Below are 22,519 nucleotides of genomic sequence, written 5' to 3' on the forward strand. Positions count from 1 at the left end.
TCACCAGAATGGAGGTGCGCAGACAGCAAGGGACCAATGAACAGATACCAAAAGAAAAGAATGTCCACACCTTTATCTTCGTGGTTCTGCCAGGCGTCCATGGCTGCTCTGATCCTTCCCCCGCTTGGTCACACCCAAGATGGCGTCTCCTGGAGCAGCTGAGCGTCTTGAATTAGCCAGCAATGGATTTCTTCCTTCTGCTACAAATTCTTCCAGCTTTAAGCCTTCCAACCTTATAAATATTCCTTTATATGTGGTTCAGAGTTCTGGGACCCTCCCCTGAGCCTGCTTGGTCCTGTATTCTGTGTTGTTTCTGACGGAACTCCTTCCAGACATTGCTTGTTAAAGTTAATATCTTATGAACGATTTTCCAATACTTCACTTCTTCAAATACCGTCACAACATTTCATGGTAAGTATCGATCATATATAAGTGAACCTGCCCTCCGTTATTGGACCTATAGATAAAAATCTTCATTTTTTTTTCTTTTTGCCATTTTATGCAATGTTGCAGTAAATATCCTTGAAGCTAAATTTTTGTACACAGTACTTTTTTTTTTGTTTGTATGGTTTTACCCTTTGAGAATTTTTATATTCTCAAAAGTGAAATTACTGACACAAAGGGTATGCATGTTTTGGAGACTTTTTGAAACATGGCACCAGTCTGCCTCTATTTGAATGTGATTTGGGAGTATTCTTCTGCCTGAAAGCTGAAACAGTGACTTGCATTTTTTTCCTCCCCTGCTCTGGAAGTGGGGTACCCAACTCTGGGCGCAGCCCTCTGCAGGCCAGATGGGTACTCCAGCCCCTTGAACTGATGAGTCAGTGGGATAAAGTGGTCATCTTGTCTGCACAGAAAGTCACAGGGGAAGCTTCAAACTCTTCACCTCTGGATCCAGAGCCCAAGGCTATCAGGGCGGGGCTCATGGGACTGGGTGAGTCATCTCAGAGTGTAGAAGGCAGGACCAGGCTGCCATTCGGCCCCAGGCTGTGCCAGGTTCAGCTTGTTTCCAAACAAAGTTCACAGTTAATAAAAAAAAAAAAAAAAAGCAGAGTTCTTGAGGGAGGAACAATTCAAAAAGGAAGGGTGAGCAGGGTTGCCACAACTCCTAGATAGTCACCGATGTCACTAAAATTGTACATGAAGAAACTATTGAATTGGTGTCTGTTTTGCTGTGTATATGATCAACAGTAACAACAAAATAAAGTTTAGGAAAGGGGAAGAAAGAGTAAGCCTCTCTTAAGGCTCTTTCTCCCAGTGGGAAGCATGAGGCATGCCCAGCACTGCCAGCAGCCTGGGCTCCATCTTGGAATCCCGCGTTATGATTTGGCCACAGTGCAGAAATGCTCACTGAACAGAGGGTGAAGAAACTCAGGGGTCAGAGTCCCCGGGTAGATTTCAGATCAGACTTCTGTGGAAAGGAACCTGGACCTTTTTTGTCAATTCGAGAGCAAATACAAGGTTAAAAGGTCCTTTTATGGGTAAACCCAGGTGACTGTGATCCTGCTTAGGAAAAGCCATGCTAATCCAGGAACCTTCTAGTCTTATGTATGTTGGAAATTATTTTATAGAAGGACTACCTCAATGAAAATATTCCTTAGGTTTTGATCATTTAATTCTCTGAAATCTGTTGCTTCATTGTACATTTCTTTAAACATCATATAAATGAAATCATATCGTATGTGCTTTTGGATATCTGACATCTTTTACACCATGCAATTTGAGAGATTTATCTATGTTGTCCATATCACGCTTTATTTATTGATTTAATTATCTTATTTCTAAGTATCTCATTGTATAAATATACCACAGGTGGTTTATGAATCTTCCATGCACCACTTTTTAAATGGAAAGGGTAAAGCCCTGCTGGGAGTTCTTTACTCAGGATAAACGAGTTTTGCCCATTTGATTACTTGCTTACTACACACTAGCCCCCCCAAGCTGTCACATGGGTGCAAAGACTAGTGAGAAATGGCAAAGAAGATGATTACAGTGTAGGAAATGTAATAAACCATAGGATATGCAGCCAAAATGTTGTGCTGGCTTAGAAGTAGGGAGGCTTAATTATCTTGATTCACCTGGAAGGCTTCAGCTGGAGGTGGTTTTACTTTGACCTTTTAAGGAGGGTGGGATTTAAAATTCTTGGAAACTATGGTGGTGAGTTGTGCTGTGGCACAGTAGGATAAACACTAGACTGGTAAGTACAAGGTTGGTGGTTCAAACCCACTGTCACTCCTCGGAAACCCTATGCAGAGTCTCTTTGAGCTGGATCTGACTTGAGGGAACTTAGCAACAACAATCACAATGGAGAGGTATTTAATGAATGGGGCACAGTTAAGTGGAGGCCCCATAGACACTGAATTCAGGCACTGAATTCACCACTTTGCAGTAGCCAGCCCCACAAATAATTTAGGACTTCCAGGCCCCTGACGTTGTGCATCCCAGCTCTGGGCTCAGAGGTGGGGAAGGAGGGAACCTAGCAGGCAGCACGTCTGTCCTGGGGGCGGGCCACAGGGCGACCATGTTAAAACAAGCCCATTTTGTCTTTTGGAGTTGACTGCATCTTCCTGCCTTCTGCACCAGTGTGTTTGTCTCCACTTCCTGTAGGACCTGCCTTCTCCGTCCTTCTCTCTGCATCTGTGCTGCTTCCGCTTTGGTTCCTCCTCCCCCTGCTTGTCCTCTGGGGTGAGGAACCTTGCCCTCCTGCTCATGACTGATTTGGCAGGAGGCAAGTTGACACTTGGTGAGCCGGGTAACCGAGTCTTCATATTGAGCAAGCCATATTCTGTGTCCACCTCCCCCAGCTCAAGGCACCCCAGGCTTTGGATGTGGTCACACTCTGCCTGGCAGAGGCAAGGTCACTAAAGCCATCTGAGTTGAAAACTAGCCAAGAAAAACAATAAGAATTCCTTACCTTGTATTTGCAGAGCACTTTGTACTTTAACAGACGTGATCAGACTTGCGGTGTTTTTATCCAGCCAGTTAGTGATTGAGTGCCTACTGTGTGCCAGGTGGTAGAAAGAGGGACTCAGATCAGACTGATGGCTTTCAAGAGTCTACTGTCTGGTTAGGGAACTAGGTATGTAGATGAATAAATATGGGGTATGCACAGGATACACCAAGAGTCCCAAGTGGGAAGAAGCAGTTATACCTGGTATTGTGGAGCAGGTGGCCCACGCTCAAGCAGTGTCTTAGGAGGTGAGCAGTAATCTTGGGTGGACGTGGCTGGGTGCACTCCAGGCAGCAGGGACAATTTGAACAAAGTCAGGGAGGTACTTCCCAACCCAGCAGTTTGGAATAGCAGCTTGGGTGTGGATGTGACATATGGTGTGGTGAGAGGTGGTAGAGACTGGGTGTCGCAGGCCTGGTATGGAGCTAGAAGTTTGGACCTTAGCCTGTAGGAGTGGGGCCCACTGGAGGGTTTTACTCAGTGATGCTTTAAAAGGATCGCTCTGGTACCAGAGTGCAGGATGGATTAGCGTGGAGGGAGGTGGTAAGAAGGCTAGTTAGGACACCAGGTGGTCATCTTGGCAAGAGATGAAGCCTGAGATAGGATAGGAAGAGGAGATGGAGGGGAGATTTGAAATGCTCTGGACTTGGTTGTTAGTTGGATGTTTGGATTATAGGGCAAGAATAGTTGAGGATTCTATCTTACACATCCCTTGTTAGTTGCCATCGTGTTGGCTCTGCAGAATGGAACCATGCCCCGACCTGTACCATCTGCATTGTCATTGCTATGTTTGAGTCCACTGTTGAGGTTGTTGTGTCTGGCCATCTTACTTTCCTTAACCCCTTTACGTTACCAAGTAGGATGTCCTTTTCTAATGACGTTATGTGTACGAAGTCAGCTGAAGTGTCACCATCCTCACTTCAAAGGAACATTCTGGTTATAGTTCTTCTAAGATTGATTTGTTCATTCTTCTGGCCTTAGTACATTGAATGTTCAATGCCAACACCACAATTCATAAAGCACTGTGTGGGACACAGATGAAATAGACATGGATTTTGTCCATTGAGGACCATTAGCACAGAATGGCAGCGTTCTCTAGTCAGGTGTATGTCAGTTGCAAGTAACAGAAACACATTTCAAACTGACTAAAATCAGTAAAAAATGGGAGCAAGATTTATTGGTTCATATACTAGGATATTTCAGGGGATAGCGCTTCAGGCAAAGTTGACTCTAGGTATTGAAACAATGTCTTTAGGAATCTGGCCCCCTCTATCATATCTGAACTTTACTCTTATGTTGTTAAGTTGTTAAGTGCCGTCAAGTCCATTCCAAACCATAGCGACCCTGTATAGGGTTTCCAAGGAGCAGCTGGTGAGCTTGAACCACCGACCTTGCAGCTCAAATGACTTTGCAGTCTGATGCATTAGTCTTATAGATGTCATTAAAAAGATATTTATTTTGTTGTTAAGAATACTTACAGAAAAACGAATACCAGTTCAACAGTTTCTGCATGTAACACTCCATGATAGTGATATTGATGACATTCTTCAAGTTGTGCAACTATCGTATCCTCTGAGTTGTTCCTCCCTCTAACCTAACTCACTGGCACCTAAGATTATGGTCTCTTCATTTGAGTTGCAGTTGTCAGTTTGATCTCATAGACAGCTCAAGTTATTGTTTTAAGATGACTTTAAGGGAATATTTTTGGTTTAAGGTTTAAAGGTTATCTTTGGCAGTAATTTCAGGTGTTCCTTCAACCTCCATGGTTCAGAAAGTTTACGGTCTGTGAGAATGTGAGATTTTGTTCTGTTTGTATTCTTCTTCCCTTTTGATCAGGATTATTCTACTGAATCTGCTCAGTAATGGCAGCCGGGCACCATCCAGTTCTGCTGACCTCACAGCAAGGGAGACAGTTGTTTATGGAGGCATTTAACCGCTCCTTCCATATTTTCTTCCTCTATTCGACTCTCCTTCCTTTGTTGTTCCAGGTGAATAGAAACCAATTGTTGTGCCTTGGATGTGACTCACAAGCTCTAGGTTCTACCAACCAACTAAGAGGTAGAAGAGAACTTTGAAACACTGTTATTAGGTCAGTTAACTGGACTGTACCATGAAACCATGCCCTAAACCTCCAAAGCAAAGAACCAAATCCCATGAGGTGGTTGTACATAAGGGTAACCTTGGTAGCTCCTCATTCCTTCTTTTGCCCTTGTTATAAATGTATTTCACGTGGCTTTTGCCAATTCAACTTTTCACAGATGTGCTAGTTATTGACAGCAGTTACAATTGTTGGCTGTATAATAATTATTCCACTAATTGGCTCAATCAGTGTTTTTTTGGGGGGGGGGTTTTTTTTGTTTTTTAAATGACTATAAACCGAAATTCAGTACTCCATAAGTAATAGACCCTTTTTCACCTCCCTCTTGCTTCTGGTAACTGCTAATAAACATTGGTCTCTAGATATTTGGCCTCTTCTGCTAGTTTAATAGCTCCATCAGTCTCTGGCTTAATCTCTTGAACAAAAGACTGAGTAGCCACACCTTTTAGTCAAAGTTTTTTTAGGACACATTTTTTAGGTGGGAGTTTTCCAAATTTTTAAGTTATGGCTTCATTTTGCATAGCTCATTTTTAAGTCTATTTCTTTACTTCTTTTACTCCAAGAAGCAATCTCCAAGTTCTACCTTCTAAATGTTTAACCATGACTCAGATAAGTTTTTTGACAAGGCCTAAAAAGCCTCACCCTTGGCATAGAGAGAGAGAGAGCAACTGTGGTCTCTAGGTCCACGGACTGAAAAAGACTGTGTGTCTGTTGGCAGGAAGCTGCCTTGCAAAATGTGCACTTTGGACATTTAAATGAATATGTATTTTTTGTTTGTGTACAAATCAAATATTTTTGCTTTGTTCATTTGTGAAAAATAAGATGTAAAAGAGAAAATACCGGGTGGATGCAGGATAACTGTTGTTACAGAGAGAGGAATGTAACCATTGAGATGTAACAAAATATGATTGGTTGAAAGTGAAGCTGATGATCTTGCCTGTTTACCTTCACAATAAAAAGTAAAGAAAGAAAAGAGCATCACATTCTCCCTAGTGTCCAATCACATATTCATCTTTTCCTTTGAAATCTCACCAGAAGCACATTTAATGTTCACATTCCCAACAGCATTCTGCTCAAGACAATAAAATCTCATCCCAGCTCTCAATTCTTTCTGATTACTCATCAGAATTGCGCCAAATGCCCGTAATTCTACCAGCAGTCTCTTGAAAGCAAAGCAGGGCCTTAAGAAGAAGCATATCAACTTTTCTCCCATCTCTACCCATTACTTGATTCCAAAACCACTTCCACATTTCATCCATTTGTTAGGGCAGCACCCTACTCCTAGTACCAAATTCCATCTTAGTTATATGGTGCTGTTAAAACAGAAATACTGCCATAGGTTTTCTTTCACAATCAGAACTGTTTTTTGTGTAAGAGGCTAGAAGTCCGAATTCAGGGTGCCAACCAGCTCTAGGGGAAGGCTTTCTCTGTCTGCTGCGGGGAACGTCCTTCTTTCAGCTTCTCTTCCTTGATTCCTTGGCAGTCTCCATGTGGAATCTGTCTTCCTACATCTGTGCCTAATCTGCTTTTGTATCTCAGATGTGATTGGCCATATGCACATTGCACACTGAAAGGGAAAGCCTGTGGATGTTTAAAATAAAAAACCAAACCCATTGGCCTTGTGTTGATTCTGATGCCTAATGACCCTCTAGGACAGAGTAGAATTGTCCTGCAGTATTTCCGAGGCTGTCATCTTTATAGGAGCAGACTTCCACAGCTTTCTCTCTTAGAGCAGCTGTGTCAGGAAGGCTCTTATCTTAACCAGGTATAGGGGTTATGATTTACAACACACATTTTGGGGGAACACAATTCATTCTATAACAGTGACGTACAATAGCACATGTCTACTCTGGGTGCAGATAAGTTTGGAACACAGATAACTGAGGCAAGGTGAAAACTGGTTCTAGAGGAGATGTACGTATATGGTGGTGGTGGTGGTGGTGGTTATGTGCCGTGGAGTGTGTTCTAACACATAGCAACCCTGTACAGCATTTCCAACGCTGTAAATCTTTATGGGAGCAGAAAGCCTCATCTTTCTCTCACAGAAAAGCTGGTAGTTTCAAACTGCTAACCTTGAGGTTAAAAGACTGATTCATAACCACTATGCTACCAGAGCTCCTATATGTTGTTGTTGTTATGTGCCGTGGAGTCGGTTCCGACTCATAGTGACCCTGTACAGGGTTTCTGAGGCTGTAAATCCTAATGGGACCGGAAAGCCTCATCTTTCTCCCATGGAACAGCTGGTAGTTTCAAAACTGCTGACCTGTGGTTCACAGCCGGTTTGGAACCACTACGCTACCAGAGCTCCTTAGAGCTCCTATATAGAGCTGCATAATTTAAGCACCTACTGTGTGTGAAGGATCTTGGTATGTGCTGTGGGATAAACAGTGGACTACAAGGTCAGTTTGAACCACAAGGTTAGTGGTTCAAACTTTTCAGTTGCTCCTTGGAAACCCTATACAGGGTTGCTTTGAGTCTGAACCAAATTGATGGCACTTAACAACAACTGTGTGTACTAAGTGTACTAGGGATGTAGGAGCTCAAAAGCTAATAGAGGAAAGAAGAGCTCCTGTTAGAGGAGGCTCCTTGGAAACCCTATACAGGGTCGCTATGAGTCAGAACCAACAACAACAAACAGTGTAGAAAGTGTGGAGTGTCTTGAGCATGGATATTTTTATTCTGACTGAAAGGAGAGATCTGGAGTGGCTTCATGAAGGAATTAGCCTGGGAGGTTGTTGGAGAGGTGGATATCTGGGTAACAGTCAGATTCACCATGTGGGGCTTGAATGCCTTCTGTTGGCCTGTTGCTTGATCTCAGCCACAACTAATACCTCCATTGCTTTAGCTTCCTCTTTCCCCTCCATAGCCTTGCGCCTCCTGCTGGCTGATCCTGAGCATATGTCTCATTGGATGAGCCCACCCTGAGCCACCGGTCTAGGGACCGGCCTAGAATCAGAGGCTCCTGAGCAGGGCAGGTCTGAGGTGCTTTCTTTCTCCTGCAGGCCTCTCCCTGGAGCGCCTACCCAACTCCATCGCTTCCTGCCACCGCCTGTCTGAGAGGGAGGAGGAAGTGATCACCTGCTTCGAGAGGGCCTCCTGGATCGCTCAGGTGTTCCTTCAGGAATTGGAGAAGGTGAGCTGGGACTAAACTCCATGGTAATCGCTGCCCTTTGTTGAGTTCCTACAAAAGTGCTTTCCTCTTAGAAGACCCTTGTGCACATTAGGAAAAGGCACCCCTTCCTGAAGATACTCTACTTCATTGGCTGGGAAAATACTAATTTGCTAGGAAAAGATGCTTTATTGCCAGAGAATAAATTAGATAAATAAATGCACTCCTACTCTCTGTAAGGAACCCAGAGTCCCCTTGACGGATTCAGCTTACATGACCAAATGTGACAGCCTCGCTTGGATCTATTAGCCTGTTTACTTCTCACAGCAACTTTATGACTTAGGTCGCACACTCATATTTATCCCTGATTAAAAGATGAGGAAAACTGAGGTTTCGAGAGATTAAATCATTCGTTCACTACTGACACCTTGGCGCAGGGGTGGAGGCAGGCTGGTGTTTGCTTTTAGAGAAACTTCCCTGCTCTCTGTGCCCGGAAACATTTCCTGCTGGATCCATTGGGGAGGTGGAGTCTTGGGGCTATTCCTCAAGCCCTTCAGGCAAAGAGTAATATTTTGGCAGTTCTGGGACCTTTTCAAGGAGCCTGGGGGCGGGGTGGGGAGGGGTGGGGATGGGGGGGTGAGAGGTAGGGGGAGCCCACTGTGGTTTAAGAATTTGACTGCTAACCCTAAGGCCCTAAGGTGGGTGGTTCAAAGCCATCAGCTGCTCCAAGAGAGAAAAATGAGGCTGTCTGGTCCCATACGGAGTTACAGCCTTGGAAGCCCTATGTGACAGTTCTGCCCTGCCCTATAGGGCTGTTATAAGTTGGATTTGACTTGATGGCAGTGTGTTTGGGTTTGGTTTGGGGTCTCCTCATCTCCCAGCTCCTCCATGGTGGACCTGTGTTAATTCTTTGTAGGATCTTCATTCTAGGGGTCATAATGATTACCCCTGGCTCTCCCCTTCTGAGGAGCTTATTAATAAGGGGCGTTAATAGAGGGTAGGAAAGGCAGCTACATTCAGCAAAGGTAGTACTAATATTGCATACCTACTTTTGTGCCAGGCACTATTCATGATACTTGCAGTCATTATAGAATTTAACGTCCACCATCACTGTATGAAATAAGACTGTTGTTATCCCCACTTTACAAATGAGGAAACTGACATTTGGAAGGGGTTAAATAAAGTAGTACCAGAGCGTATGCAGTTAATAAGTGGGTTTGGCGGGATTTGAGTCCAGGGAGAGCGACTTTGGTTGCTTGTTGGGGTGATGTTGGGTTAGTGCTGAGACATTCTGCTGGCAGGCTCTCTGTTGTTGTTGTTACATGCCATTGGGTTGGTTCTGACTCAGAGCGATCCTGTGTAGGTTTTCTTGGGAGCAGCTGATGAGTTTGAACCACTAACCTTGTGGTTCAAACTGACCTTGTGGTCCAGTGCTTACCTACAGCACCATTTCCAGGACTCCCAAGTTGATTAGGACTGGCATATGAGCTGAGAGACTTGGGGCTCACTCATTTGGCAAAGGCCAAGATGTCAGTCCAGCACCTGTTTTTGTGATGAGACCTAAGGGGCATTCTGGGTACATATGATAAACACGCTTAGCTGCTAACTGAGAGGTTCAAAGTTCAGGTATATCCAGAGGTGCCTAGAAAGGAAGAAAAGCTTGGCAATCTATTTCAAGAAAACGCCAGCTACTGAGAACTCCATGGAGTGTTGTTATACTCTGACACACACAGGGCTGCCATGAATCAAAGTCAACTTGAGAGCAGCTGGTTTTGGAGGAGTCATCCTCTGACCACAACAGTTATCCCAGCAGATTGGCTTTGTAGGATAAGCACTGGAGTGCAAACTACCAAGTCAGTGGCTTGAGCCTACCATCTGCTCCAAAGGACAAAGATGAGGCTTTCTGTTCTCACAAAGATTTAGCCTCGGAAACCCTATACAAGGTTGCTATGAGTCGGAACCAACACGATAGCAATGGCACTTAGCAGCAACAACTGGGTTTGTCAACCTCAACAGTATGGCTATATTGGGATAAGACTTTGTTGCGGGGGCCGTTCTCGTGCTTTAGAGGATGTTACCCATCTCCCAGTTGTGACAATCCAAATAGTCTCCAGACTCTGCTATGGGAGGAAAAGTACCCACCTACTAAGAGGCACTGTCCTCCAGAGGCCCTCTGCCCGATTGGACCAAAGGAAGAGAAAAGTGACTTAAGGGAATCAGCGCAGGCAGGACACAGTGCCTGTTTCCGAGAGAGACTCGTCTGGAGGCCTGACTTGGCTCACTGCCAGACAGTCATGAGTTTTGAGCTCTTCATGTTTGAATTTCTGGTGGCTTAGAGGAAACTCATAAAAAAAGATAAAGCTTTCCACTCTGCCCAGAGCCTGGGCTTTGAACTTTCCAAAGGGGATTAGGATAATGGGCTGTAATGGTGTCAGGCCTGAAATTGATGTCTGGTGGCAGTGGACAGACCAGTGGGCCCCACAGCTGTCATCTCGGGTGAGGGAGGGTAAGCCATAGAAAAGTGTTTGTTCCTGGCAGTGCTGCAGGTCCTCCCAGCCTCAGCCTTTGCGGAACTGAGAACCTTTGTTTAGATCGGCTTTGATTCCTGAAAGATAAGGTGTGTAGCTCACTGATATGTTTTTTCTCAGATGAGATGGAGGTGGCATAGCTGGTGAGGCTTTATTGACCACTCAGTTAAGAGACTGCCTTTGCTCTTGCACGTTTCCTGGAGCCAGGGCCTCACCTTGGGTTGTTGTGACACTCAACTGTTTTATGGACAGCAACAGTACATTGTCTGGCATATTTGTTGTTAAGTGCCATTGAGTCAGTTCCAACTCATAGTGACCCTGTATATGTTTCTGAGGAGTGGCTGATGAGTTTGAATTGCCAACCTTGCAATTCAAACCAACCTTTTGGTCCAATGCTTATCCTATAGTGCCGCACCAGGACTTCATGGAAGGACTCAAGTATTTGTTGAATGAACAAGTAGTAGAAATACCGTGGAATCTATAGCTGACCAGACTTGAGTTTAAAGTTCATGTCCACACTAGCTTTGTGACCTCAGGCACACTGAGCCTCGGTTTCCTCATCTGTACACTACAGATAAACCCATCCCTGTAGGGCTTTGTTTTACTTGTTTTGTCAAGTGCCATTGAGTTGGTTCCAACTCAGCGACCCTATATAGTGTTTCCAAGGAGCAGCTGGTAGGTTTGAACTGCCGACCTTGTGGTTTGCACAGTCCAGTGCTGATCCCCTTAGGAGTCTTTAAATCAGAACTTGGTGGGTGATGTCTATTCAGTATTAGTTTGCTTTTCTCTTTCTTTAGGTGGGGTGGGAGTTGGGGTATGGAGCACAGTAGAAATCAGGAGACAAAATTCTTGTCCTGTGGGAGCAAAGTCTAGTCACAGATGAGATTCGCTTACACAGGACAGAGATGAGTATGAAGAAATCTCTATACAGCTCAGGAGAGGTGCCGTGGAGTTCAGAAGAGAATGGTACAGTCTGCATGCAGTAGAGGTGAAGAGTATGGACTCCTGAGCTACCCCAGCCTCTGTGCCTCGGTGGCCTCATCTGTGAAATGGCAATGATGACAGCTTCTACTTGACAGTATTGCTTGAAAGATTAAATAGGAGTCCCTGAGTGACACAAATGTTTGAGCGCCCAACCACTAATCAAAGAGTTGGGGATACAGACCCACCTAGAGGCACCTCAGAAGAAAGACCTGGTTATCAGTATTTTAAAGGTCACGGCCTTGAAAACCTATGAAATACTATTCTACTGTGACTTGATGATGGCTGTTTTTTGTTTTGTTTTGGTAAGGACTAAAAGGATTTGTGAGTTTACAAGCGAGTCCTGTGATTGTTAAACACTGTTCTATGTGGGGCTTGAGGACATCCAACTTTGGGGCGGAAAGAGGGTGCTTTATATGCGTTATAAACAAAAACAAGTTAGGTTGAATTCTGTCAGTATCTGCAATGTACCCTGAGGTGACTGGGTGGCAATGGCTTGGCCAGCCTCCCCTCCTCACCTCACCTCAGAACTCTGAGTCAGTGGTTCTCTCTATGTCCCCAGATCACCAATAACACATCAAGGCATCTGAAAGGCCCTCACCCGGTTGACTATGAGCTCACCTACTTCCTGGAAGCCGCCCTCCAGAGTGCTTATGTGACCAACCTGAAGAAGGGGTAGGTTGCTGGGATGTGGACCGTTCTCTCTGGACTGGGTGTTTTTGACTTTATATTAAATCTGGCCTCCCTCCTTTTTGGGGTGTTTGTATGTGTGCACGTGTTCCTGTGATCTCTTGAGTGGACCACACGGGGGCTGGTTTATGTCACATCTTGTCAGACCACAATGAGTAGAGGCACTTTTGATGAGAAAGGCCCCGTTTCAGGAAGCTGCTGATGCAATAATGTCTGTAAGTGCTTTGGGGGGGAACTCCTGAGAAGAAAAACAGGAGTAGCTATCTTTAGAGGAAGAGTTCTGGGAGTCTGGAAAATGGTGTTGAAAGAGCAAAGGGCTGAAAACTGGGCAGTGAGTGGGATAATCATCTGATCTTTGGTGTCTGAGGTGCTCGTCAAGGCATTTTGCTTCTCTGGGTCTTCATTTGCCCAAAGATCCAGTAAGAAGGCTGATTCCTGTTCATTCCAGCTTCCAAGGAATGGTGAGATGTTGAGGGAAGTATAGTGAAGATAAAGGCTGGTTTCATTTTGAGGAATGATTGTTCCTGCTGATGAGGTGGTACCCCATGTGATCACATTGGGGTTCCTGGGAATACTCTCCTACCTCAGACCCAAGATAACTACCTCAGTCATTTGTTCACTGGGTAAAGAGGGTTCCCTTTTTCTGTGAACAACTCAGCATGAATGTTCCAGTTGGGTGGCAGGCAGGAAGTGGTTGCTCGATGATGTGTGTTGGGTGGTGGTGTTGAGGGAGGAGGCATTGCAGGCGACCACCCTAGCTTGATGCGGCTCTGTAGATGGCCAGTCCTCCTGCTTCCCAGCCTCCACCAGTGGAGAGGGTCTCCTCTAGGCCTCTGCCACAGAGATTTTGTGTCCCATTAACTCTCCCTTCTCTGCGTCATTACAGTCCTCAGACTGTGGCCATACCACAGGCAAGCAGAGGGAAGTGTCTTGTTCTGAGTACACCTTGTCATTGTAGGAGGCACCTCACACACTTCCCCTCTCCTCACCTGCACCAGACACGTGAGGGTCAGGATCACAAAGCTTTCGTTTAGTGACTGGCTCTGGTTCTCTGAAGCCATATTTCATTCTGGTATGGTTTATTTGTTAAATTTCACTTTCTCTCTTTCTTTTTTTTCAAACTGCCTTCCTCATCGTCCAACTTAACACTTGTCTACAGTCTAGCCAATGAAGAATTCACTTACTCTCTTAATTTAACTTTAAAAGATAGGTGATTTTGCACATGGTACCAAATTTTTAAAAATGTACAGAATAGACAGAGATCTCTTTTCCTTCTCTATCCCCCATCCTCCTGGTTCCTATATAAGTGCTGCTTCCAGAATCTCCCTAGCGACCACCCTCAGCATATATTGCTCAACAACCAAATACATATATTATTTTACTTTTCTCCTTTTCATTTAATGTAACTATCTTGGAGAGTGTTCCAGATCAGGACTTAGGAACTTCTTTTGCTTCCACGTGTCTGTGGGAGTCCATGGTATGGATTTGTTAAGCTAACTTCCTGTTGATGGGACATTCAAGTCACTTGCAAACTTTCACTTTCTTCAACATGCCCCAAAGCCCCATAATATGCATTGCCCATATATGACTCTATAGGATGAGTTCCTAGACTGGACATTTCTGGGTTGGAAAGCTGGTAATTTAGTTGGACACTGATGAATTGGACTTGGCGGGCAGTTCCAGTCTCTGCTCAGCCAGCACATGTGATAGAACCTGTTTTCCCATGCCCATACAACCCAGTGCATTATCTAACTGAAGTCTCACCTGTATGAAATGTGATCACTCAGTCATTCTAAACTAAGTACATTCTAAATGTACTTAGGAGTACAGTTAATAGTATTTTTATGTTTTCAGCACTGTATATCTTTTTAATAAATTATGACTAGCAATAACTAAAATAATTAATAAGAAATACAGTCTTGATCCATACCCCCAGCTCTGTTTTACATAAACATGACATGTTTTTAGTGAAAAAAATTTGAACACATAAAGAGATAAAAAAAAGAAAATAACAGAAAGCCTGAGACATCACAGCTGCTTAGAAAAACATCAGCCATTATTTTTGGGGGGTGGGGATAGGCTGCCGACCCAAGCATGAACTTTTCACCTTTAGTTTTTATTTTCTTTGGTAAATTTCTGAAGTGTCAGGTCAGGGAGATGATAGGGTCCCTGTTGGATGCATGAGGATCAAAGGTCCATAGCCTTTGTAGCTGGAGCCCTGGACCTCCTCAACCACCTTACCCCCGCCCCGGCCCCCCCTCCAGTGACTGTGGCAGTTGGGCCCCAGGGGAGCCCAGTTGCCTCCACCCTTGCCCCACCATATGCTTTTTTTTTTGTTCTTTTTTGGGTTGTGGAGCTTGGGTTTCTGAGAGGTGGTGGCCCGGAGAAATGGTTCCTGTTTTTCCTGCTCGGGCAATGCCTGCCCAGCTGCCTTCTCTAGCTGGAAATGACTGTGGTTTTGCTGATCAAGTGCGAGGAGCTGGAGCCAGGAGCTTCCTGCCCATGGAGAACCCTCAGTCTGCCAACTGGGAGCTCTCAGAGACAAGTCAGGGGGGCATGGGGTGGGGTGGTGGCTGCCACCAGCTAGCTCCCCGCCTGTAGAGATTTTTGGAAGGACTCTTAGCCCTTTAAAAAGTCTGGGGTGAACCTGAGGAAGTTGAACTTCTGCAACAGGACTCAGTATACTATGGCCCAAGGCCTGTTTTTGTGAATAAAGTTTTAATGAAACCAACACCCATTCACTGGTAGTTACTTCAAGGACAGAATTGAGTAGTTATGACAGAATGTATGGCCCACAGAGCCGAAAATATTCACTATCTGGCCTTCTACAGAAGAAGTTTGCTAACCTCTGCTTTACAAAGTTTAAGGGGTGCCTTCCCACCCCCACTCCTGCCCTAAGCCCCCCAGACCCTATGGGCAGAGATGTTCTCCTTGAATATGGAAGACAAAGAGGAGATTTTGGGAGAAGGAACCATTCTAATTTCAATTCTCAGTGTTGGTCATTCATTTAATAGATAGACATTTTAACTATACATGCTATGTACCTTGTTGTTTTCAAGTGTCATCAAATCGATTCTGACTCATAGGGACCCATGTTGTTGTTAAGTGCTGTCAAGTTGGTTCCAACCCATAGCAACCCTCTATACAGTTTCCAAGGAGTGACTGGTGAGTTTAACTGCTGACTTTGACATTCAAATTGACCTTGCAGTCTAGCTCATTAACATGCAGCTCCACACCAGGACTCCATAGCTGTCGTTGTTTTTGTGTTGTTAAGTACTGTTGAGTCAATTCCGACCCATAGCGACCCTGTAGAGGATTTCCAAGGAGTGACTGGTGAGCTTGAACCACCAACTTTGCGGTTCAAACTGACTTTGAAGTCTAGTGCATTAACCCACAACACCACATCAGGACTCCATAGCAACCTGTTGTTGTTGTTGTTATGTGCCATGGAGTTGGTTCCGACTCATAGGGACCCTGTACAGGGTTTCCGAGGTTGTAGGGAGCTGAAAGCCTCATCTTTCTCCCACGGAACAGCTGGTAGTTTCAAAATGCTGCCCTTGCAGTTCGCAGCCTGATTCGTAACCACTGCACTACCAGAACTCCTTTAGCAATCCGTAGTAAGTGTTAAATTTGTGTCCGGTACTATGTGAAGTCCTGCTGTCCTGGTGTGGTGCTGTGGGTTAATGTGCTGGACTACAAAGTTAGTTTTAACTGCAAGATCAGTGGTTCAAGTTCACCAGCTGCTCCCAGGAAACCCTATACTATGGGTCAGAACTGACTCGATTACACTTGACAATGGCAACAACATTGTGTGAAGTACTTTGCTTGCATGGTGTGGTTCACTTTCCCAACAACTCTCTGAATTGTGGTGTGTACATGTCACAGATGGAAAGCTGATGCCTGGAGAATGTAAGAGCCTTGTGCTGAGCACATAACAGGCTGTATGACCCAGGAACTCTGGGATTCTAGGAATCCTAAGCTCATATACTTGCAGCCTGGTGTTTGCTCTTCTGAGAATGATAACTCTTAGCAGTGCCGTGCCCTCGTTTCTGGTTTGAAAAATTGGGGGGCTGCCCTATCCATCTGTGAGGAAGTCAATGGTGGGGAGGTCAGGGAGCCTGGGGACTGGAGATCACTCTGGCCCCAGCTACAAGTTCTCCTTAACTCTCCGTGCCTCTGCTTCCTCACTTTTGTCGGTGCTTCTGTCTGTCCTACACCCTAGGATCAAATCAGAGGGAAGGAAAAAACACCACCTTGAGTCCAGAACTCAGGCTCCAGAGGTATTGCTGTTAGCTCACTCTTTTCTGAGGGCCCCCACCCCTTGGTTTACCTGCTCCCCTTCCCCATACCCACCTTTTCTGCCAGTGAAAATGAGGTTAAAGAAAGCATCAAAGATGCCAGAAGGGTGTGGCCAGCAGATACCAAGTTCCTGCTCTGTGCCAGGCTGGCCCCATGCCCAGTGGACCCAGATTCGGTGAAGAAAGCTTCATGACCCTGACTGCACTAGTCAGAGACTAAGGCTCCAGGGGTTCAACAACTTGCGCAAGTTCAGTCACTGGAGTTCTAGCTTCGGGTCTGAGTGGCCTCAAAACCCATGCCATTTCCAATTTTGGGGGTGTGGAGAAGAGGTAGCCAGTGGGAGTGTAGGAGGACAGCAGCGTCACATTCATTATTCGTTGTACACTTACTGAGTTCAGCTAATGCCTTTGTATGTAATAGTTGGGAATCTGTGGGGTAATCGTAAATACGGTGACTCAGGGCTCTCTCTGCCCCTCAGAGACCCTGAGTCACCATTGTCCAAGAATGATAATGATTCCGCTGTGACTCTTCCTGAAGGTGACCACACCTCCCAGAGTGGGCCTGTTTGTTCCTCTCTCCATGTTGTTCTGTACAGCCAGATTGTGTACAGACAGACTGAGGGGTGTGTGTGTTGGGGGGTATATATTGGGTGTGTGTGTGTGATATGTGTGTGGTGTGTACATGTGATGTGTGTGTATGGTCATGGCAGTGTTAGCCAGCATTCACCCCTCCAAGAAAGCCTGAGTAATTTTGGTTACTTTTCCGTTCCTGTGACTCTGTTCCCCTCCCTTCCTGAAGCACAGACTTCAGTCCTTAAAGCCAGGATCCTGGCTCTTCCTCTCTAACCCCCTCAAATAAAGGAGTTTGGAAATTGAATCATCATTTCTTTCAGAATAAACAAACTAAACGTATCAAAGCCTCAGATGCGTGAGCAGCAGAGCCCAGGACATGTGGCAATTACTCAGCCCCTCTGACTGTCTGGTGAGCACATCCAGCCCAGAGGTGGCCCCAGAATGTGGCAGAGATGTTTAAGCAGAGGTCACATCCCTGGGTGCCTGGCTGGACTTTAAAGGACTTATTTGCCCCTTGCCTTATTATAGCAGCTAGTATTCATTGTACACTTACTGGATCCAGCTACTGCCTTAGTATGTAACTCTATGAAGAGGGAATGAGTAGAGAGGAGAGGTGAAGAAACTTGTTCAAAGTCAGGGGCTGATAAATGTAGAGCCAGCATGCCAGGGTCTGTCCAGCCCCCTACCTGGATCATTATATCATCCCCAACCAAGCATACCTCCTGCCCACAGTAGGTCTACATGAATGAACTTTTATAGTTATATGTTATTATCTGGAGGTCAGGGTTCTATTTTTTTAGGTGAACCATCAGTACCAATATTTTCCTTACACATTTGTTGTTAGGAAGGTTTTAAAAAGTCACCTCAGCTCAGGTTTCACAGTCTCCCCACTATTGATAATTCTTTGCTGTGAAGTTTGACTGACTTGTACTTAGTAGGATGTTTAAGTGGCCTCTACCCGCTTACTGTCAGAAGCAACCTCCACCCCAGTTGTGACCACAAAATATACCTCCAGACATTGACCAAATTGCCTCACCTGAGAACCAGCTCTTTGGCTTCCTAAACATAAGGAAGGTGTGAGAAGCAGATTGGGATCCAGATACATAATCTTGGGTCATCTCCTCTAGGGCCATTCTGGAAAGTCTTAGTCGTATTCTGCTAGTTAAATTCCACCTGTTTTGAGCATTGTGCACTGTGCATTGTGATGCTAGAAAGGGGTAGAAACTCTTCCCTGGGGCCAGGGAGCTTATTGCCAGGTGAGGAGATGGGCTATGGGAAGGAAGTCCACTGAGTATTTTGTCCACTGAGTTCCTCTCACAGAGAGCTTCTGAGTGCACACGCTCGCTGTACCAGGTGCTGTGCCTACACGTTGGGTTGAAGCTATGGGCAAAACAGGTCTTGCCCTCCAAGGAGGTCATAATCAAAGGGATGAGGGTACCCTGAATGCCTCTGAGGGGACTTTACATCCTGAGGGCCAGGTGGAGAGGAGCCAGGGGCTAAGTGATTGTCCAAGGCTTCAGAAAAAGTACATAGGATCTAAAGAGCCGGGAAGAGTGGGGGACCATTTTCAGGGACAGAATCGGAGAGCCCAAGCTTATGTATGCCTGGGTGGAATGGGCCTCCAGAGGGGACAGGGGAGCCCTTCTAAGCAGTGGTCCACTCCACTGAGGTTCCTGCCTCTTCCCTCAGTTGAGGATTTGACATCATTTCAACAAGATTGATGTTCTCTGTTGTATACAGAGGTGACATTTGCTTCTCCCCAGACAGCTTCCCTCATTTTGAAGCTCGAGAGGCTTGGACTGTCTGGATTCTGGGCTCAGTCACTCTGTCCCACAATCTGAAGTTGCTGCCCAGTTACTCACTCTGTGTACCCAGTTACTCATTCATTTTTTCCAGGGGCCTTGCCCTATTGATCCAGCAGTTATTTCCCCCAGAGACTCCTACCCCTTGCTCTGTGCTGATGGGAGAATTCCTAATTGACCTGAATACACTGGCCTGGAAAGACACACAGGAACTGGGAGGCTTCTCATTAGAGGCGGGACCTTGGAGTCTTGGGCGGGCTCACTTCCCCTCACTGCCACCAGAGGGCAGCCGTGGATTCCAGTGGAGCCTTTGAAGCTAAGCCACCAGGAGGGGGCACCTTTTAGACACATTTGTGGGGGCCCTGGCAGCTGAGGTCCTGGCTATAGGAGAGGCTCAGGGAAAGGACTTGATTCTTCTTTGCATGAAGCAACCCCAGGGGTATGGAAGTAGTGGGAATTGGGGGACAGTGCTACACCAGGGAAGCTGATTTTCCTTGTATTGCTACCGCAGCTCTGACCAAATCCCTGGACCTCATCCAAGAACAAGAGCAAGGGGCTCTTTTGGGGTTGTTTTTCCCCCTCTTCCTCCTCAGATCTGGCAGAACCCTCTTTCTCCATTCTGTGCTCAAGACTCAAAGTGAGCTTGGACTCGGGGAATTGAACCAGGTAGACTGAGTTTTAGGAATATTCTTTTAACATTTTAAAATTTATTTTTAACTTTTTTGTGTGTGGTTTGAGTTAAGTTTGGTTTGCAGTCAGCATTTTATTGTGTGACATTGACTGCAGTCCCCACAAAGGCAACACTCTTTTCACTTCCTTCCTATGTTTACCGTTTCCATTTGTCCTTTCTTGTCCCTTCCTGCCTTCTGAGTTTTATCCCTGGCCACAGCTGCCCTTTTGATCTCCTATGGCTGATTGTTCTAAAGAGTGCATGTCATTGTTTACCTAATGTTCTTGTTGTTGTTAGGTGCCCAGGTCAGTTCTGGCTCCTAGGGACCCTATGCACAACAGAACTAAACACTGCCCAGTCCTGCGCCATCCTCACAGTTGTTGTTACGCTTGAGCCCATTGCTCCTGCCACGGTGTCTGTCCATCTCATTGGGGGTCTTTCTCATTTAAACTGACCCTCCACTTTACCAAGCATGATACCCTTCTCTAGGGACTGGTCCTTTCTGATAATATGTCTGAAGTATGAGAGACAAAGTCTGGCTATCCTGGCTTCTAATGATCATTCTGGCTATACTCCCAACACAGATTTGTTTGCTCTTTTGGCAGTCCATGGTACTTTAATACTTTTCTCCAACACCATAACTCAAATGCATCAATTCTTTTAGGGTCTTCCTTATTCATTGTCCAACTTTCACATGCATATGAGGCTATTGAAAATACCATTGGTTGAGTCAGGGGCACTTTAGTCCTCAAACTGACATCTTTGCTCTTGAACACTTTAAAGAGGTCTTGTGCAGCAGATTTGCCTAATGCAATAATGTTTGATTTCTTGACTGCTCCTTCCATGAGTGTTGATGAGGGATCCAAGCAAAATGAAGTCTTTGACAACTTCATTCTGTTCTCCATTTTTCATGATGTTATTTCCTGGTTCAGTGGTAAGGATTTTTGTTTTCTTTACATTAAAGTGTAACCCTTGCTGAAGGCTGTGATCTTTAATCTTCGTCAGTAAGTATTTTAAGTCCTCTTTGCTTTCAGCAAACGGGATTGTATCATCTGCATATCACAAGTTGTTATGAGTCTTCCTTCAATCCTACTGCCATATTTTTCTTCGTATATAATCCAGCTCCTCGAATTACTTGCTCATCATGCAGATTGAATAAATATGGTGAAAGAATACAACCCTGCCACACACCTTTCCTAATTTTAAAGCGTTCAGTGTTCTCATGTTATGTTCGAACAAGTGCCTCTTGGTCTGTGTAGAGGTTCCTCATGATCACAGTGATGTGTTCTGAAACACCCATTCTTTGCAGTGTTATTCATAGCTTGTCATGATTCACACAGTCAAAGCGTTGGCAAAGTCAGTAAAGCACAAGTTAACATTTTTCTGGTATTCTCTGCCTTTAGCAATAATATGCCTTGTTTCACATACTTGTCTGAATCCAACTTGAACCTCTGGCAGTTCCTGATTGATGTACTGCTGACAGCCAGTTTTGAATTATCTTGAGCAAAATTTTACTTGCATGTGACATTAATGATATTATCCAATTATTTCCATTCTCCCATTAGATCACCTCTCTTTGGAATGGGCACAAATATGAGTATCTTCCAATCAGTTGGTAAGGTAGCTGTCTTCCAAATTTCTTGGCATAGATGAGTGAGTGTCTCCAGTGCTGCGTCAGTTTGTTGAGAGATTTCGGTTGGTATTCCATCAATTCCTGGAAACTTGTTCTTTGTCACTGCTTTCAGTGCACCTTGAACTTCTTCATTCAGTTTCATTGGCTCTTAATCATCTATATATGCTACCTTTTGAAATGGTTGAACATTGACCATTTTGTTTTTAGTACAGTGATTCTGTGTATTCCTTCCATCATCTTCTGATGCTTTCTGCAACATTCAATATTTCCCCTAGAATCCTTCAGTGTGTCAGTTGAGGCTTGAGTTTTTTCTTCAGTTCTTTAGTTGAGCAATGCTGACTGTGATTTTCCCTTTCAGTTTTCTAAGTCCTGGTCTTTGCACATTTCATTAGAATACTTTGTCTTCTGGTGCTGTCCTTTGAAATTAAAAAAATAAAATTTTTATTGAAAAAAAAATTATTCCACTCTTTTACCTCCTCATTTCTTCCCTTTGCTTTAGCATTGCTTTGTTGGAGAGCAAGTGTCAGAGTTTCTTCTGACATTCATTTTGGTCTTATTTCTTGTTTCTTGCCGTCTTAACCTTTTGCTTTCTTTCTGTATGATGTTTTTGATGTCGTCCCACAACTCTTCTGGTCTTTGGTCTTTAGTGTCTAACGTATCAAATCTGGTCTTGAGATGATCTCTAAATTCAGGTGGATGTATTCAAAATTATATTTGGGCTCTTGTGAACTTCGTTTACATATGGAGTCCTGGTGTGGCACTGTGAGTTAATGCTTTGGACTGAAAAATCAGTTTGAACCCACAACTGGCACTTCAAGCCCACCAGTCGCTCCTTGGAAACCCTATACAGGGTCGCTGTAGGTCGGAACTAACTAAACGTCACTTAACAATAGCAATATACACATGTATATAGTTGTTGTGTGCCGTGGAGTTGGTTCCGACTCATAGCGACCCTGCACAGGGTTTCCAAGGCTGTTCATCTTTACGGGAGCAGAATGCCTCATCTTTCTCCCACGGACTTAAGTGCCATCAAGTCAGTTCTGACTCATGGTGACCACCCCCTGTATAGGATTTCCAGGGAGCAGCTGGTGCATTTGAACCACTGACCTTGCTGTTAGCAGTTCAATACTTATCAAACAGCACCACACCAGGACTCCATATGTATGTATGTATGTATGTATATGTAT

General features: G+C 44.9%; 1 protein-coding gene across 2 annotated transcripts in view; it reads left to right on the forward strand.

The window, feature by feature from the left end:
* The window catches only part of TTC7A (tetratricopeptide repeat domain 7A), a 149,831-nt gene that overhangs the window by 32,580 nt on the left and 94,732 nt on the right, over positions 1-22,519 (forward strand). For both annotated transcript variants that reach the window (XM_006839425.1, XM_006839426.1), the window contains exons 4-5: positions 8,051-8,181; positions 12,229-12,341. In XM_006839425.1, coding sequence (XP_006839488.1) covers positions 8,051-8,181; positions 12,229-12,341 — 244 coding nt within the window. The remainder of the gene's footprint in view (positions 1-8,050; positions 8,182-12,228; positions 12,342-22,519) is intronic.

Source organism: Chrysochloris asiatica, unplaced genomic scaffold (assembly GCF_000296735.1).
Source record: "Chrysochloris asiatica unplaced genomic scaffold, ChrAsi1.0 scaffold00024, whole genome shotgun sequence".
NCBI classification, from domain to species: Eukaryota; Metazoa; Chordata; class Mammalia; order Afrosoricida; family Chrysochloridae; genus Chrysochloris; species Chrysochloris asiatica.